Below are 17,892 nucleotides of genomic sequence, written 5' to 3' on the forward strand. Positions count from 1 at the left end.
TTTATTTAACTTTTGTGATTGAGACGTCACAATTGACAGCTGGAGATCAAAAACGTCATTTTGAAACTTCAAATTTGACAGTTAATTGACATTGAAACATCAAAAACGACGTTCAAATTTCATTCTTGAATCAGAAACGTGAAAACATAGTATTAAAGTGTCAATTTTGGTAGTTAAAAGTTATAAATACGTCAAAAATAAAATGGAAAATTACTTTTCGGTAGATAAATGTCAAAACTTAATATCGAAACGTCAAATTTGACAGTTAGTTGACATTGAAATGTCTAACTCTGTGATTAAGTGACAATAAAATGTCAAAATTGACAGAATAATTTTTATTTTGATAAATAAACGACGCAAGTTAATGTCGAAGTGTCAAATTAAGTCACGTTAAATGAGTGCAACGTCATAATTGACAGTTTCATTTAACTTTTGTGATTGAGACGTCACAATTGACAGCTGGAGACTAAAAACGTCACTTTGAAACTTCAAATTTGACAGTTACTTGACATTGAAACATCGAAAACGACGTTCAAATTTGATTCTTGAAGGAGAAACGTCAAAACTTAGTATTAAAGTGTCAATTTTGGTAGTTAAAAGTTATAAGCACGTCAAAAATAAAATAGGAAATTGCTTTTCGGTAGATAAATGTCAAAACTTAATATCGAAACGTCAAATTTGACAGTTAGTGGACATTGAAATGTCTAATTCTGCGGTTTAGTGACAATAAAATGTCAAAATTGACGGAATAATTTTTATTTTGATAGATAAACGACGCAAGTTAATGTCGAAGTGTCAAATTAAGTCAAGTTAAATGAGTGAAACGTCATAATTGTCAGTTTTATTTAACTTTTGTGATTGAGACGTCACAATTGACAGCTTGAGACCAAAAACGTCATTTTGAAACTTCAAATTTGACAGTTACTTGATATTGAAACATCAAAAACGACGTTCAAATTGGATTCTTGAAGGAGAAACGTTAAAACTTAGTATTAAAGTGTCAATTTTGGTAGTTAAAAGTTATAAGCACGTCAAAAATAAAATAGGAAATTGCTTTTCGGTAGATAAATGTCAAAACTTAATATCGAAACGTCAAATTTGACAGTTAGTGGACATTGAAATGTCTAACTCTGCGGTTAAGTGACAATAAAATGTCAACATTGACGGAATAATTTGTATTTTGATAGATAAACGACGCAAGTTAATGTCGAAGTGTCAAATTACGTCAAGTTAAATGAGTGAAACGTCATAATTGACAGTTTTATTTAACTTTTGTGATTGAGACGTCACAATTAACAGCTGGAGACCAAAAACGTCATTTTGAAATTTCAAATTTGACAGTTACTTGACATTGAAACATCAAAAACGACGTTCAAATTTCATTCTTGAAGGAGAAACGTCAAAACTTAGTATTAAAGTGTCAATTTTGGTAGTTAAAAGTTATAAGCACGTCAAAATAAAATGGAAAATTACTTTTTGGTAGATAAATGTCAAAAACGTCACATTTGACAGTTAGTTGACATTGAAATGTCTAACTCTGCGGTTTAGTGACAATAAAATGTCAAAATTGACAGAATAATTTTTATTTTGATAGATAAGCGACGCAAGTTAACGTCGAAGTGTCAAATTAAGTCAAGTTAAATGAGTGAAACGTCATAATTGACAGTTTCATATTAATTTTAGTGATTGACACGTCACAATTGATAGCTGGAGACCAAAAACGTCACTTTAAAACTTCAAATTTGACAGTTACTTGACATTGAAACATCAAAAACGACGTTCAAATTTCATTCTTGAAGGAGAAACGTCAAAACTTAGTATTAAACTGTCAATTTTGGTAGTTAAAAATTATAAGCACGTCAAAAATAAAATGGAAAATTACTTTTTGGTAGATAAATGTCAAAATTGATGGAATAATTTTTATTTTGATAAATAAACGACGCAAGTTAACGTCGAAGTGTCAAATTAAGTCAAGTTAAATGAGTGAAACATCATAATTGACAGTTTTATATAACTTTTGTGATTGAGACGTCACAATTGACAGCTGGAGACCAAGAACGTCATTTTGAAACTTCAAATTTGACAGTTACTTGATTTTGAAACGTCAAAATTAATAATGATTTAAATTAATTCAATTAATTGCTTGAGATGAGAACTATTTAGCAGTATTTAGCAATAAACAAATTGATATCAACATGTAAACAAATATATTTTTTTTTAAATTAACATTTGAGTCACGTTTAAAACGTTTAAACTAATTGGATCGCATGTTTAATAATAAAACCGAATAAAACGAATGTCGCGATTCTTAATCATCACTCGCTAATTGTTAATATTAATTTATTAATTGGGATCATTCTGTGTTGGACCTTGGTTATTATTAAATCTCTTTATTTATTGCTCTCGCGTAGTCTATAAATAGGAGTGATTAATTAAAACCAATCTAAACCGAAGGATTTTTCTTGTTTTCTTCGTCTCCATTTTCTTTTTAATCTTCCTTTCTTGTCTTCCAACTGAATAAGTAATGTAACTTAGTTATTGATTGACGGCGATGAAAAAATCGAAGAAAAAATGACGATTTTATACGTTGACGGTACAGAAAGGAAGGAAGAAGAGGAGATCGGCAAAATCGATTTGACCTTGAACCTTTTGTCGAGGGTCAAGCGGCCCCCAACTCAACTCGTTCTTCTTCCATCGAAATTCGCATTCGCAAAACTTTAAACCACGTTGACTCAGCTAGAATTTATTTTTTTGTGCCAAGTTAACTTTTTTCTTTAATTCTTCGAATTCTTAATTAATTAATTTTGATTTTATGTTTCGATTTCCTGTGCCGATTGAAATCGGGGTCAAATCGGGCCGAGTCCGTTTCTAGTGCATCGACACATCCTCTTATTATTTCAGGCCGCGGCTGCTGGTTACAGGAAAGTTCAGTTTCCTGTTTTGGAAAACGTTCCTATTAGAAACGACGCTTTCCATTCATCCATTAAAAACTCTTTATTTTTAATCTTCCAAACGTTCAAAATTATTCTATATTTATTGAGAGCACTAAAAATAAACAGAGTCGATCTAAAAGTTTTGAGGCAATATGGTTTGTGGCCGCTCGAGCAACACCAAGTCAATGGCACCGTAATTAGTATTCAAACTAAATAGAGCTGCTAATGCACTTAATTGCCGTTTACTTTAAGAGCTAAAGAGCTCTACACCATCATTTACTCTTCTCCTTATACGAAAAATTAAACTACTAGAGGCGGTGTTTATTTATGTTTGTTTCGCTTTCGCTTTCGAAATCGCGTTTGTATTCGAAGAAGCATCGGATGAGAGGAGAAAATGAAAACGACTTCTTGGAATTATTATTCAAAAATATGTCTAGACTAAATTCAACGGAAAAATAAATAACTTTAATTTATGATACCTTTATTTTCGAACGCCATCAACTTTAACTTAAATCTTATTACCTTGAATTTGTAGACAATTTTTCCTCTATATTTGTCTATATCTTGTCAATGTCTAAAAGTTCTGTATGAAAAAATTTTTAGTTTTATAAGTTGCTACACAACTTTTAGATCAAATTTTAGATGTAAAACATTGCTTTTCAACAATTTTGCTCTGAGCTGTATTAATGTCGAGAAAATTTCGAAAATATTAAAATTAGAAGAATTCGTTGTTTCCAGTTATAAATTTTGGTAGAGATACAAGTCTCTTATAAGAAGATATCTACCGTCAAATCGCCGAAGTCTATTAAATCCATGGTTAATTACGTCCTAGGCGCTACAGCCGATACTGCTATAGTTATAGATAGAGTTGAATATGATGACCTTCACGATACATATACAGGGTGTCTCACGTAACTGGTTCGTTAGAACTTTTTTAGGTTCCAGTATTCGTACAGTTTTGAAATTTTGGTAGTATGGGTTGTTCAGTCGGAACTTTCGATCTAAAATATTTTCAAGATGGCCATCACTTCCGGTCTGCCGGAAGTAGACCACAACTTCGTTATTTTAAACGGAATGCTATAGTTTTTATTGCACCTTCTAATTGTACGTAAAAAAATATGTTGACTTTCATAAAAGTTATTGGTACCTAACGTTTTTCGTTTTCGAGTTATTTTGATTTTAAGGTTTTTTTGGCAAATTTCACCATGCACTTTAAAACCCTATATCCCAGCCAACGTTCATTCAAAAAAGCTCTAAATTGGCACGATTACTCGTCAGATGCAATCAAATAGATTGTCATATATTGTATCAGAGTATCTTATACAGGTGTCCCACGACGAACTGCGTCGATCGATATAGGAGAAACTATGAGTAGTATCTTTCTGAAAATTTGTAGGTGCACTTATGTCGATATGCCCAACTCACCTAAAATATTTTCAAGATTGTCGCACTTCCGGTTATACCGGAAGTAGACAACAACTTCGTTATTTTAAATGGAACCACCTATATATTATTACATATTTAGATTCTACGTCCGATTTTAATTAACTTTTACTTAAACATCTTATATAAAATTCTTACCCGTTTCTGAAATATTTACAAATTTATGTAAAAAAATTACCTATGCAGGCTTGTATGTTATGTGTATTTCTGCTAACACTGTTAAGTATTTGTTATATCTGATGAAAGGAATTTGAAGAAGAGACTATAGCTTAACTTTTGGTAGCTCATATGTTGTCCTACTACATACAGGGTGTTCAAAAAAAGCTGCCAAATATTTATATAAGAATAAGCGAAAAACTCAAAAAAATTAAATGGAAACCATATATTTTTTTAATTGTATCTGAATCTACATTAAAAATAAAGGTAACTTTATGTAAGGTTCCCTATATCTAACTATCGCCGTTTCTTTGTAATTTTCGTTTTAAATAGTTTAAGATTATTCAAAACAATTTTGTGTCAAAGACGGCCATGACTACCGAGAAACAAATGAAGGTAACACAAATGTCATTATATCATTTATAAAATTCACTAAAACGTGCGGGCACGTTTAAATTATACTAATGAAGATTATCTAAATCTATTTATTATCTATGGAGAACGTAACAAAGTTTTAACAAGAACATGCGATACATTTGCTGCTCGATATCCGCAAAAACGGAAACCATCCCCGAATACGTTGAAACAAATAATTTATAACTTCAAGACACATGGTTCCGTAAAAGGAAAAGTTCTCAAAAAGAAGCCTATTGTAGATAATGAAAATGTGGAAATCGCTGTTTTAGGATATTTCAATGCATATCCGACAATATCTCTCGGACAAGTTTCAAAAGAATCTGGACTTTCCAAAAGCTCAATCCACAGAATTTTGAAAAAACATAAGTATCATCCGTATTCAATTTCCATAGTGCAACATTTAAGAGATACTGACTTCGCAAGAAGAGTGAATTTTTGTGAATTTATTTTAACTGAACACTATGGAAATAATCAATTTTTGGACAATATTATTTGGTCTGACAAATTTACGACGAGTAATTTTCAAGGAAGCTGGCAATTCAATGTCTACTGCGCTATAAGAAACGATAGAGTAGTAGCGTTGCATTTTTATGAGGAAAATCTAAATGGTAAATAATTAAGAAATAATTGGTATAACGAATAATTTACAATTAATTTTAATTGCTGCAATTAATTTTTTTCTAGGCGAAAGATATTTAAACATTTTACGAAATTTTGATACTAATTATTTAGAAAATTTACCTCTGGTTGAATTAACACAATTTTTTTACCAACACGATGGAGCGCCTCCGCACAACGGCTATTTAGTTAGCAATTTCCTCGAAAATATATTTAATGGCCAATGAATTGCTAATAATGGACCTTTCTTGTGGCCACCTAGATCACCTGATTTGTCGGTTTTAGATTACTTTATATGGGGTACTATCAAAAATCAAGTTTATAGCACGACATTGACCACTCAGGAAAATTGTATGGAAAGAGTGCGAAATGCGTTCAATAACTTAAATCCAGATTTTTTGAGAAAGGCTACCCATCAACAAGTCATCTTGCGATGCGAAAAATGTTTAGAAGTTCAAGGGAAAAATTTTGAACATTTATTAAAGTAGAGTTAGTTTTCTCATACTTAGTACGTTAAATACAAATTACTTAATACATAATTTGTCATACTTTCATTTGTTTCTCGGGAGATTGTTTAAAATGTTGAAGTTATGAATTATTTGTTTTAAGGTATTCGGGGATGGTTTCCGTTTTCGCGGATATCGAGCAGCAAATGTATCGCATGTTCTTGTTAAAACTTTGTTACATTCTCCATAAATAATAAATAGATTTAGATAATCTTCATTAGTATAATTTAAACGTGCGGGCATAGTGAATTTTATAAATGATATAATGACATTTGTGTTACCTTTATTTGTTTCTCGGTAGTCATGGCCGTCTTTGACACAAAATTGTTTTGAATAATCTTAAACTATTTAAAACGAAAATTACAAAGAAACGGCGATAGTTAGATATAGGGAACCTTACATAAAGTTACCTTTATTTTTAATGTAGATTCAGATACAATTAAAAAAATATATGGTTTCCATTTAATTTTTTTGAGTTTTTCGCTTATTCTTATATAAATATTTGGCAGCTTTTTTTGAACACCCTGTATGTAGTAGGACAACATATGAGCTACCAAAAGTTAAGCTATAGTCTCTTCTTCAAATTCCTTTCATCAGATATAACAAATACTTAACAGTGTTAGCAGAAATACACATAACATACAAGCCTGCATAGGTAATTTTTTTACATAAATTTGTAAATATTTCAGAAACGGGTAAGAATTTTATATAAGATGTTTAAGTAAAAGTTAATTAAAATCGGACGTAGAATCTAAATATGTAATAATATATAGGTGGTTCCATTTAAAATAACGAAGTTGTTGTCTACTTCCGGTATAACCGGAAGTGCGACAATCTTGAAAATATTTTAGGTGAGTTGGGCATATCGACATAAGTGCACCTACAAATTTTCAGAAAGATACTACTCATAGTTTCTCCTATATCGATCGACGCAGTTCGTCGTGGGACATCCTGTACAGGGTGGTCAAAAATTGAATTACCGTTTGAGAAAGTCGAAAATTTTAAATGGAACGCCCCATATTTTATTAGCCTACACGAAAGGGAATTTAATTCTCTACAATTTATCTATAAAGATTCCTATACTTATTTATTGTAGTTTCTCTCGTATTCGTAAATTTATCAAAACATGCAGAAAATGTAGGAAACCGTTTGTATTTTTATTAGAAGGCCATAACATTTTGACAGTTTTTTGTTCAATTTATTTCTATTATTATTTGTACTATTAACTACGATTGATAATCTTTTAGTTTACTAGCTTTTACTTACCAAAAATAACAAACAGAAGATCAAATAAATGAAACTATTAAAACAAAAAGTTAATGACAAAAATTAGATTTGAATATTTAGTAATATTTAGTTTAATAAATTTCGCAATATGAGGCAAACTACAACAAATAGGTATGGGAATGTGTATAGGTAATTTGTAGACAATTAAATTCTCTTCCTGATAGCCTAAAAAAATATGGGGCGTTCTATTTAAAATTTTCGACTTTCTCGCCATTGAATATGGAGAAACAGTAATTCAATTTTTGACCAGACTGTATAAGATACTCCGATACAACAAATGGCAATCTATTTGACAACATCTGAAGAGTAATCGTGCCAATGTAGATCTTTTTTGAATGAACTTTGGCTGAGCTATGGAGTTTTAAAGAGCATGTTAAAATTTACCAAAAAAAGTTTAAAACCAAAATAACTCGATAACAAAAAACGCTAGGTACCAATAACTTTTATCAAAGGCAACCTATTTTTTTACGTACAATTAAACTGTGTAATAAAAACTATAGCATTCCATTTAAAATAGCGAAGTTATGGTCTACTTCCGGTAGACCGGAAGTGGCGGCCATCTTGAAAATATTTTAGATCGAGGGTTGTTTATTCGAAGTTTCGAATGAACAACCCATGCTACCAAAATTTCAAATCTCTACGAATAGTGGAAGATGAAAAAGTTCTAACGAACCAGTTACGTGAGACACCCTGTATACTAACATTATTGATATATAGAGAAGGATAAGAATGTATGGGACGCTTTCCTAATTTCATTTTCTAATTTTTTATTAAATACCCTTGATAACAATAGCTAAGTTGATACTATATATACAGGCTGTCTCAGCGAAACCGGTCATTAGACGTTTCTGTTGTTCTGGCCAAAATAAAAAATTGAGAATTCAGACTTAAGTATTATCAATTACATTCTCTTCATCTAAAATATTTTCAGATTTCTAGCACTTCCGGTTATACCGGAAGTCGACACCTACTTTTTTTTTTTAAATGGAACACCCTGTATATTTTTACATATTTGGATTTTTCTGTTTTGAAGGTTGATAAATAACTTTACTTTTTGCAATTTGATTCGGCCGTTCTCGAGTTATTCGAATTTTTCTAGAAAAATCTGCTCCAGTGGACATTTGTTCAATTATGCAGATTTTACCATCTGCATAAAAAAATCTAGGCATAAAATGAACGGGGGTGGTTACGTTTAGTAGTTTAGAAGGGTAGGTTGAAAGTACAAATAGGGTCAAAACGTGCCCTATTATGAGTTAAACATATTCCCCAAATTTCATTTTCCTAGCGTTTATGGTTTTTGAGAAAAAAAAAATAAACCAAAATTTTCCGCCATTTTTGGAGGGGTGTAGCTCCTTAGGGGAGCCGAAGTCACCCATGGTTCATATATCAAAGTACCCTTAAAATTCACTAAAGAATCACCCCTTGAAGTTTGTTGCACTCATTCAGATACACCTGTATATGCATATATACAGGTGCCTCACGTAACTGGTTCGTTAGAACTATTTTAGGTTCCACTATTCGTACAGTTTTGAAACTTTAGTAGCATGGGTTGTTCATTCGGAACTTTCGATGTAAAATATTTTCAAGATGGCTGCCACTTTCGGTCTACCGGAAGTAGACCATAACTTCGATATTTTAAATGGAACGCTATAGTTTTTATAACACCTTATAATTGTAGGTAAAAAATATGTTGACTTTCATAAAAGTTATTGGTACCTAGCATCTTTCGTTTTTGAGTTATTTTGATTTTAAGTTTTGTTTGGCAAGTTTGTTTTACCATGCTTTTTAAAACCCCATATCCCAGCCAACGTTAATTCAAAAAAGCTTTAAATTATCACGATTACTCTTCAGATGCTGTCAAATAGATTGTCATTTATTGTATCATAGTAGTAAGTTTGTTAGGCATCTCTCATTAAGTGTTCGACACGTCCTGTCCAAAATTTTATTACATTCGCCATCAATGTTGATATTTTTGCGATGACGGAAACCTGATTAACTCTTAATATATCCAACTCTTTAGTTAATATTCCTGGCTACAATCTGGTTCGTAAGGATCGTGGGGGGCGCGGTGGAGGTGTTGCTGTGTACATAAGAAGCTCAATACGATTTCAGCTTCTAAACAGTTCCTGCTCTATTGAGCAACTATTTTTTACCATTGATGTAGGAAAAAACTCTGTATTACTTTTGGAGTGGTTTATAGGCCCCCTAATTTTAATCTTCCTCTTTTTATCGAAACACTGGAGAGTACCCTTTGTGAGAGTATTGTTACATCTCACTCGACAATTATCGTGGGCGATATTAATGTTGATCTTCTTAACCCTGGCTAACAGATAATACTAAACTACTAATGTCTATTCGAGATGATGCGCTTAAAAAATTCAAAAAGTCTAAGCTAACTCAAGACTGGGTTTCATACAAGTTGCATCGCAATCTGGTAACATCAACGGTGGGGGCTGAAAAGAAGGCATACTATGATTACGCCTTACGTAGTAAAGATCCAAAGGCTCTTTGGAGAAAAATTAAACTTCTAAATATAAATAAGGAAATCGATAACAAAGTGCCTAACATATTTCTTCCAAACGATTTAAATAATTATTTTGTTCACGGTGATTCTTCACTTTATATCCAGACTGATCGCGAATTATCCATATTTTATCAAAATAATGTAAACCCTAGAGTGCAGATAATGCAAGCTTTTATGCCTGTTGATGAACATAAAGTATCTATAATAATTAATAACATTAAAACTGCAGCGGTGGGTTCTGATGGTATCTCAATCTGGATGATTGACTTGTGTACCCCTTTTCTCATTTCTTATTAACGCTGCTATTCATCAATCAGTTTTTCCGGATGCCTGGAAGATGGCTGAAGTAATTGCGTTACCTAAAGTATCTTCCCCTTCTGCCCTAAGGGATTTTAGACCGATCAGTATCCTACCAGTAATGTCAAAAATGTTAGAGAGAGTCTTGGAAAAGCACACTGCGAAAGGTATAGTATACTGCCAGATCAACAATCTGGGTTTCGTTCGGGTTTCAGCTGCGCAACAGCTTTATTGAACCTTACTGATGATGTATTTACTTCTAGAGAGGCCGGGCAAGCCGCACTTTTGTTATCGTTGGACTTCACCAAAGCATTTGATACAATAAATCATAATATACTTGCATCTAAACTTAATTATTTTGGTCTTGGAAATCAAGCTGCAATTTTGATAAAGTCATTTTTGTCGGACAGGTCTCAGGTTGTGAAGATTAATGGTCAAGTGTCGAGCTCTCTGCCTGTTATTCGTGGAGTCCCTCGGGGGTCCATTTTGGGGCCACTATTGTTCTCTATTTATACATCTGATTTTGACCAGGTTCTTGGTTGTATGCAGACGATACACAGCTTCTGCTGAATTTTAATCCAAATAATTGGGTTGATGCCTGCATAAAATTTAACTCAGATATAGCATTATTTTCTGATGTTGCGAAACGCCATGAACTTGTGCTAAATCCATTTAAGTCTTCTGTTCTTCTGTTTTGCGGTAGTGTCACAAGGAGAGCGATTAAGCCTTTGATATCCGGTCAATTGGTGGTGGATGGCGAACCTCTTACTGTTTCTGATGATATAAAAATTTTAGGAGTCACATTGGATCATCAGTTGAGGTTTGAGGAGCATGTGGCCAGGTGCTTGAGGGGTGGGTATGGCGCCCTGCGTCTCTTGTATGCCCATAGGGATGTCTTCAGTAAAAAATTAAAAATTATGCTGTGTGATACCTTGGTTCTCAGCAAATTAAATCACTGCGACGTTGTTTATGGTCCAAATTTAACGGAGGCGAGTGGGCGTCGTATCCAGAATCTCCAGAACGGTTGTCTGAGGTTTATTTACGGAATTCGTAAATATGACCATATTAGTCATAAGTTGGCAGAGATTGGGTGGTTGAACATGAAGAACAGACGTAAACTGCATGCAACTTGCGTTTATTATAAAATTATTAAAAGTCAGCGGCCTCCTTACTTGCTGCAACGCCTATCTTTCAGAAGCGATGTCCATAACATTAATATAAGGAGGAAAGACCGCCTCGCACCGATCCTTTTCCTACCAGATAGCTAAAACGTACAATGATCTACCGATGAACCTTATAGGATTGAACTGTATTTCGTTCAAAAGTAAATTAAAATCCTCCCTCTTGCTTGAGTCATCATGATTTTTTTTTTATTATATTCTGAGTTACTAATGTATCGCTTTATACTGGCATGTCGTCGTATTTTGTTATTTTGTTTATTAGTATTGTTAAAAACATTCTCATTTTTGCTTTATATACAGGGTGTTCCGGTGACTTGGGGCATAAAATTAATCTCATATAGTAGAGCAAAAATGATGACGATTCGTGAAAAAAAATTATTATAAAAATCTTCAAATGGCCAAGATATGGGCCATCAAAGATCAAGCAAAATTATTGAACCAATTTTGACTTTGATCGGGCGGCGGCAACCATGCTATACAGGCTGTCCCTAAAATTTGTTTGCTCAGAACTTTTTTGTTCACTGGTAACCCTACATTTATTTTTGTACTTTTTAATAGAAAATTTATTTTAGAAACTTTTATCACTCTTTGAAAATTTTGATAATATTGACAGTTTTCGAGTTATACGCGAAAATATTAAGCTTCGATTTCAATGGTAACACTAAAAAACAAAGTCTTCGAAAAAGTCAAGGTTGGCCATGGCAATTAAAAAAAACAACTTGCTGTCAACTTGCTCATGTCGTTTAAACACAAACGATAGTTCTGTTAGTTATTATTAATTTTAAGTGTTCAAAATGGAGAGTTACACATTTAGTGAACAAACTGACATGATTTCGACATTAGGGCAATGTCAAGCAGCCGCTAATCGTTATCAGGAGAAATTTTCGAACCGCAGAGCGCCCAATCGAAAAACATTTTTAAGGATTGAAACCCGTTTAAGGGAAAATGGGATGTGTAAGCCGAAATTTACTAACAACGGTAACGTAAGATCAGCCCGAACACCCGAACTAGAAGAAGATATTCTAGACTACGTAGAAGAAAATACTACAGCTAGTACTTTAGATATGGCGAGGCATTTTTTAACTTCAAAAACAACTGTCTGGCGTGTTCTTCACGAGCAACAGCTTTATCCATTTCATTGTTACAAAGTTCAGGAAGTTCGACTGGCTGATTACTCACTGCGACTGCAATATGCAATATGCAGTCTGCATATTGCCAAATAATGCAGCACAAAATCCAAATTGATGATCAGTTTTTAGAAAAACTACTTTTTACAGATGAATCCACTTTTTCTAAAGATGCAATCTTCAATTTGAGAAATTTACATAGTTGGGCTGACGAAAATCCAAGATTTAAGAAAACTTGGAAATCACAATAGAGATTTTCTCATAACGTTTGGGCTGGCATTGTGGGCGATGTAATTATTGGACCCGTTTTCATGCCATCAAGGCTGGATGGACATACATACAGGCGCAATTTAGAAGAATTAGATGATTTTTTAGATGACGTTCCTTTAAACACAAGGCAAGCAATGTAGTATACGCATGATGGTGCTCCTGCGCATAGCACACAGGCTGTCCAACAATTTCTGATGGAACGTTTTCCGGGACGGTGGATTGGACGAGGAGTAGGTGCACCCATAAGTTGGCCCCCCGATCGCCGGATCTTACACCTGTAGATTTTTATTTATGAGAACGCGTTAAACCACTAGTTTACTACGTTGAAATAACTTCAGTTGATCAACTGAGGTTGCAAATTGTTGATTCATTTGATCAACTTCGAACTGAGATCAATGTTCTCCGCAGAGTGCGCTTTAATTTAAGACGGCGATATCAGGCAGTGTTTTTGAACATCTGCTTTAGTATTTTTTTCTTCTTTTTTATTTATTACTATTTGTTTATAATTTTATTGTTCTTGTTAAAATTAAATTTATCGTTTTGGAGATTACATTCTCTTATTCAAGTAAAATAAATTAACACTGGATTTAACTAAATCTGCACTTAGAAATTTATGCAATTAATGGTTATTAGCTCAGTTCGTTTTTCAATTGTCATCGCCAACTCAGATCTTGCGGAATATGTTTCTTTTTTTTTTGTTTGTTACGATTGAAATCAAAACTTAACATTTTCGCGTATAACTCGAAAACCGACAATATTATCAAAATTTTCAAAGAGTGATAAAAGTTTCTAAAATAAATTTTCTATTAAAGAGTACAGAAATAAATGTAGGGTTACGAGCGAACAAAAAAGTTCTGAGCAAACAAATTTTAGGGACAGCCTGTATAGTATGGTTGCCGCAGGCCGATCAAAGTCAAAATTGATTCAATGATTTTGCTTGATATTTGTTTACCCTCTACCAAATTTTAACGCTCTACCATAAATGGTATTGAAAATATTTAGAAAAATGTGTTAAAATTTTTGAACTTTGATGGCCCATATCTTGGCGATTTGAAGACTTTTATAATAATAACGAATCGTCATCATTTTTGCTCTAGTATATGAGGTTAATTTTATGCCCCGAGTCACCGGAACACCCTGTATATATTTTCTATATATTCTGGATTAAGTGGAAGAGCAGTTGGTTAATAACCAAACTGAACTTCGTCCAGAAAATAAGTCTATTTTTTAAGAGTGTATTATTATTTTCTTTCCTTTTTTTTTGCGACTTATTAATAAAGGCATTATTATTATTAATACAAAATAAATTTCAAATATCGGCGTTGGAATAATCTGCCATGATGTTCAATGACTTACACCCATCGTCAAATGTAACTAATGACAACAATAATACAAACATGGACCAAACACTGTCAAAATTCCATAGCTTTCTAATAAAAAAAACTGCATTTCGTGCATGTTTTAATAAATTTCTCAATTTGAGGCAAACTACAATAAATAGGTATAGAAATGTTTACAGAAAATTTGAAGAGAATTAAATTATTAAAGACAAATTTATGGTCTATTTTTGGTAGACCGGAAGTGGCGGCCATCTAGATAATATTTTAGATCGAAAGTTCCGAATGAACACCCATGCTACCAAAATTTCAAATCATTACGAATAGTGGAACCTGAAAAAGTTCTAACAAACCAGTTACGTGAGACACCTGTATATACAGGGTGTCCCACCTCAGTTGCCTCGGTTCATAGCCGAATTATGATTGAGTTTTTCAAAAAATGTTTCAAATTAAAGTTGAATCGAATCATATTGTACATATTTTAAAATTAGTTTCAGTAATGGCGGACTTCCGCTTCTACCGGAAATGGATATCAACTTTGTTATTTTAAATGGAACATCCTGTATATTATTGCATTTTTGGATTCCTCGTGAAATTTCATTGGTACTTTGTTAAGGATACCTTAGGTCTAACTGGTATCGTTTTCGAATTATATGACGATTTTCGAAAAAAATGACATTTGGAGCATCTTATAAATTTGGCAATATTGCCGAAAGTGTGAAAGCTAGAAAGATTTGGTTTTCTGTTTTGGATTAACAATAAAAGAGCACACGTTTGCTAATAGAAAATTATGCATTTATATTACGGAGTTCTTAAGTAGGGATCTGTAATTTTCGAACTTTTTAATCATGGATAACTTATTTTTTTTTAATGGAACAATATACCAATTTTTGCATAATTGGATGTAAAATTTAATTTCCTTTTAGTTTTATACAGTTATCATGGTGTCTATCTTCAACGGTTTTGGAGATATTCCCGATTTTTCAGTTTTTAACGATAGATACTTATTTCGCAGCGCCGGCCACCTTCCCCTCGCATTTTACCAGGTTTGGGACTGGCAGAAATATTACTGGCATGCTTAAAAAGTGGCCAACAAAACACAACAAGACCACTGGAAACAAAACACAAATAAAAAAACACTATTGCATCAAATGTTCAAAATGTTGTCCGTTTTGTTCACTACATAATAGAAATCGTTTTTGTAAGGAGTTTTGCACATTTCTGAGACAATGCGTTGACGCATATCGTCAGGAGTAGTTGGTGATGTCTCATAAACCTTGCTTTTAATGAAACCCCATAAAAAGAAATCGCAAGTGGTAAGATCTGGCGATCTCGGAGGCCATCTAACAGCGGTCCGGAAAGGACACATCCAAATACCGACGTACTTGGGCGGTATTGTGCGGTGGAGCACCATCGTGTTGGAACCACATCCATTGACGAATAGCTAGTGGAATATTTTCAAACAGAACGCTCAAACTATTTTCTAAAAATTCTAAATAAATCCTACCCGTCAAACGTTGATTATGAAAGAAAGTGCCTATGATATGCGTTCCAATGACACCTGCCCAACGTTCACTGACCATCTGTACTGGCTATGCGTTGCAAGGAATCGATGGGGGTTTGTTGTACATATTATAATAATGACAATTGTGACGATTCACAAACCCATTTTTGTGAAAGGTAGCTTTATCCGAAAACATCACCTGTCCGAAAAAATTCGCATCAAGATTAGTTCTTTCAATTGCCCACTGATAGAATAACAGCCTGCTTTCGAAATCGCCTTCAGTAATTTTCTGGTGCAACTGGATTCGATACGGATGATAATTATGTTTTCTTAAAATCCTGTGTACCCTCCTACTTATTTCACGCACACTAGATTCTGCATTTTCTTCCACAGCTAACAATACGTGCAACTGGTTTTCATCCGTAAGTACGGAGTTATTACGGTTGCGCTTAGTACGTTTTACGGATCCAGTATTTGTAAATCTTTCCAGTTTCTTTCCAGATATTGTTGTGCGTAAAGTCTTGACGCTAACAAAGCGTTCTTGTTACATTCGCCGAGAACGAAAACCATATCGACTAATTCTTTCCGCGTATGTGACATTTTTAATTATTATGTTAACAAATAATACTTTTAAAACCAGTTCTAATGCGTAGAACACTAATGACAGTTCTAATGCGTGGAACAGTAATGACAGTTTACCTAGTTTGTTTTCCAAGCCTACTTCAATTTTTAATAGTATTGCAAAGCGTCGACCACCTTCCATTTTACCAGTCCTAAGCCTACTTCGCAATACATATCTATCGTAAAAAACTGAAAAATCGGGAATATCTTCAAAACCGTTGAAGATAGACACCATGATACCTGTATAAAACTAAAAGGAAATTAAATTTTACATCCAGTTATGCAAAAATTGGTATATTGTTCCACTTAAAAAAAATAAGTTATCCATGATTAAAAAGTTCGAAAATTACAAATCCCTACTTAAGAATTCCGTAATATAAATGCATAATTTTCTATTAGCAAACGTGTGTTCTTTTATTGTTAATCCAAAACAGAAAACCAAATCTTTCTAGCTTTCACACTTTCGGTAATGTTGCCAAATTTATAAGACGCTGCAAATGTCATTTTTTTCGAAAATCGTAATATAATTCAAAAACGATACCAGTTAGACCTAAGGTATCCTTAACAAAGTACCATTGAAATTTCACAAAGAATCCAAAAATGCAATAATATACAGGCTGTTCCATTTAAAATAACAAAGTTGATATCCATTTCCGGTAGAAGCGGAAGTCCGCCATTACTGAAACTAATTTTAAAATATGTACAATATGATTCGATTCAACTTTTATCTGGAACATTTTTTGAAAAACTCAATCATAATTCGGCTATGGACCGAGGCAACTTAGGTGGGACACCCTGTATAAATTTAATATATTTTATATAATTTAATATGGTGCATTATATGTATAGGTATATCAGTTATGGTGCATTAATTAAATTCTTGATACGTTCTCGATTGAACAACTAATTCAATGTTAAACAATACAGAATTGAAAATTTTTATTTCCCTCTTATTAATAGTATATGGCATATTGTTGAACACCGTAGCCTTAAGGCAAATCTTGGTGTATATGTGTTAACTCAATCCGAAATAACGAATCGAAATTGAATAATTCGGCGTTTTTATTTTTATTTCTGCGAGTTTAAAAATAGAGACTTGAATGATTTTTTTTTATTTTTTTTTATAGATTCAATTTTGGATGATGATCGAAACGAGGAGAAAAGCGTTGAGAAGAACGAGGTTTCGTTAAACGTTGAATACATTAAGTTATGGAAAGTTAATCCTTTACCATTACACGAAATCGATTTGTTGTATGATCAAAGGAAAAATGAAACGATAGGTGATTAATTAATGAATTGATTAATTTTGTTTAATTAATTTTATTTATTTTGTTTTAAGGTGAATTAGTAATAAGACATAGTGGTCATTATAGACACAAAACGGCTCAAATTTGGGACCCCCATCCCGAGTACAAAATAAAAGTTTTCGGCCAAGAAATCCACATGCAATTGATGCACAATTCCGATAACAACATCGCTCATCCCGATCTCTACGTAACTCATTATTTCGAAAACGTAACTCAAAAAGTACGTCACGATTCGAAAATTTCCGATTGTTTTTATAACGGAAAAGTGAAAAACGACCCAAATTCGGCGGTGGCGGTCTCTTTATGTCACGGAATGGTAAGTTAATCGTAACCGCTAAAATGTATTTAAAGAAAAACAAATCGT

General features: G+C 33.1%; 1 protein-coding gene across 1 annotated transcript in view; it reads left to right on the forward strand.

Annotated features, from left to right (window-relative positions):
- Nucleotides 1-17,892, forward strand: part of LOC111422089 (ADAM metallopeptidase with thrombospondin type 1 motif A) — a 141,952-nt gene that overhangs the window by 36,860 nt on the left and 87,200 nt on the right. Inside the window, exons 3-4 of the mRNA XM_071200972.1 lie at nucleotides 17,349-17,501; nucleotides 17,561-17,844. Of these exons, the coding sequence (XP_071057073.1) occupies nucleotides 17,349-17,501; nucleotides 17,561-17,844 (437 nt within the window). The remainder of the gene's footprint in view (nucleotides 1-17,348; nucleotides 17,502-17,560; nucleotides 17,845-17,892) is intronic.

The sequence above is a fragment of the Onthophagus taurus genome, unplaced genomic scaffold (assembly GCF_036711975.1).
Source record: "Onthophagus taurus isolate NC unplaced genomic scaffold, IU_Otau_3.0 ScKx7SY_15, whole genome shotgun sequence".
Classification (NCBI taxonomy): domain Eukaryota; kingdom Metazoa; phylum Arthropoda; class Insecta; order Coleoptera; family Scarabaeidae; genus Onthophagus; species Onthophagus taurus.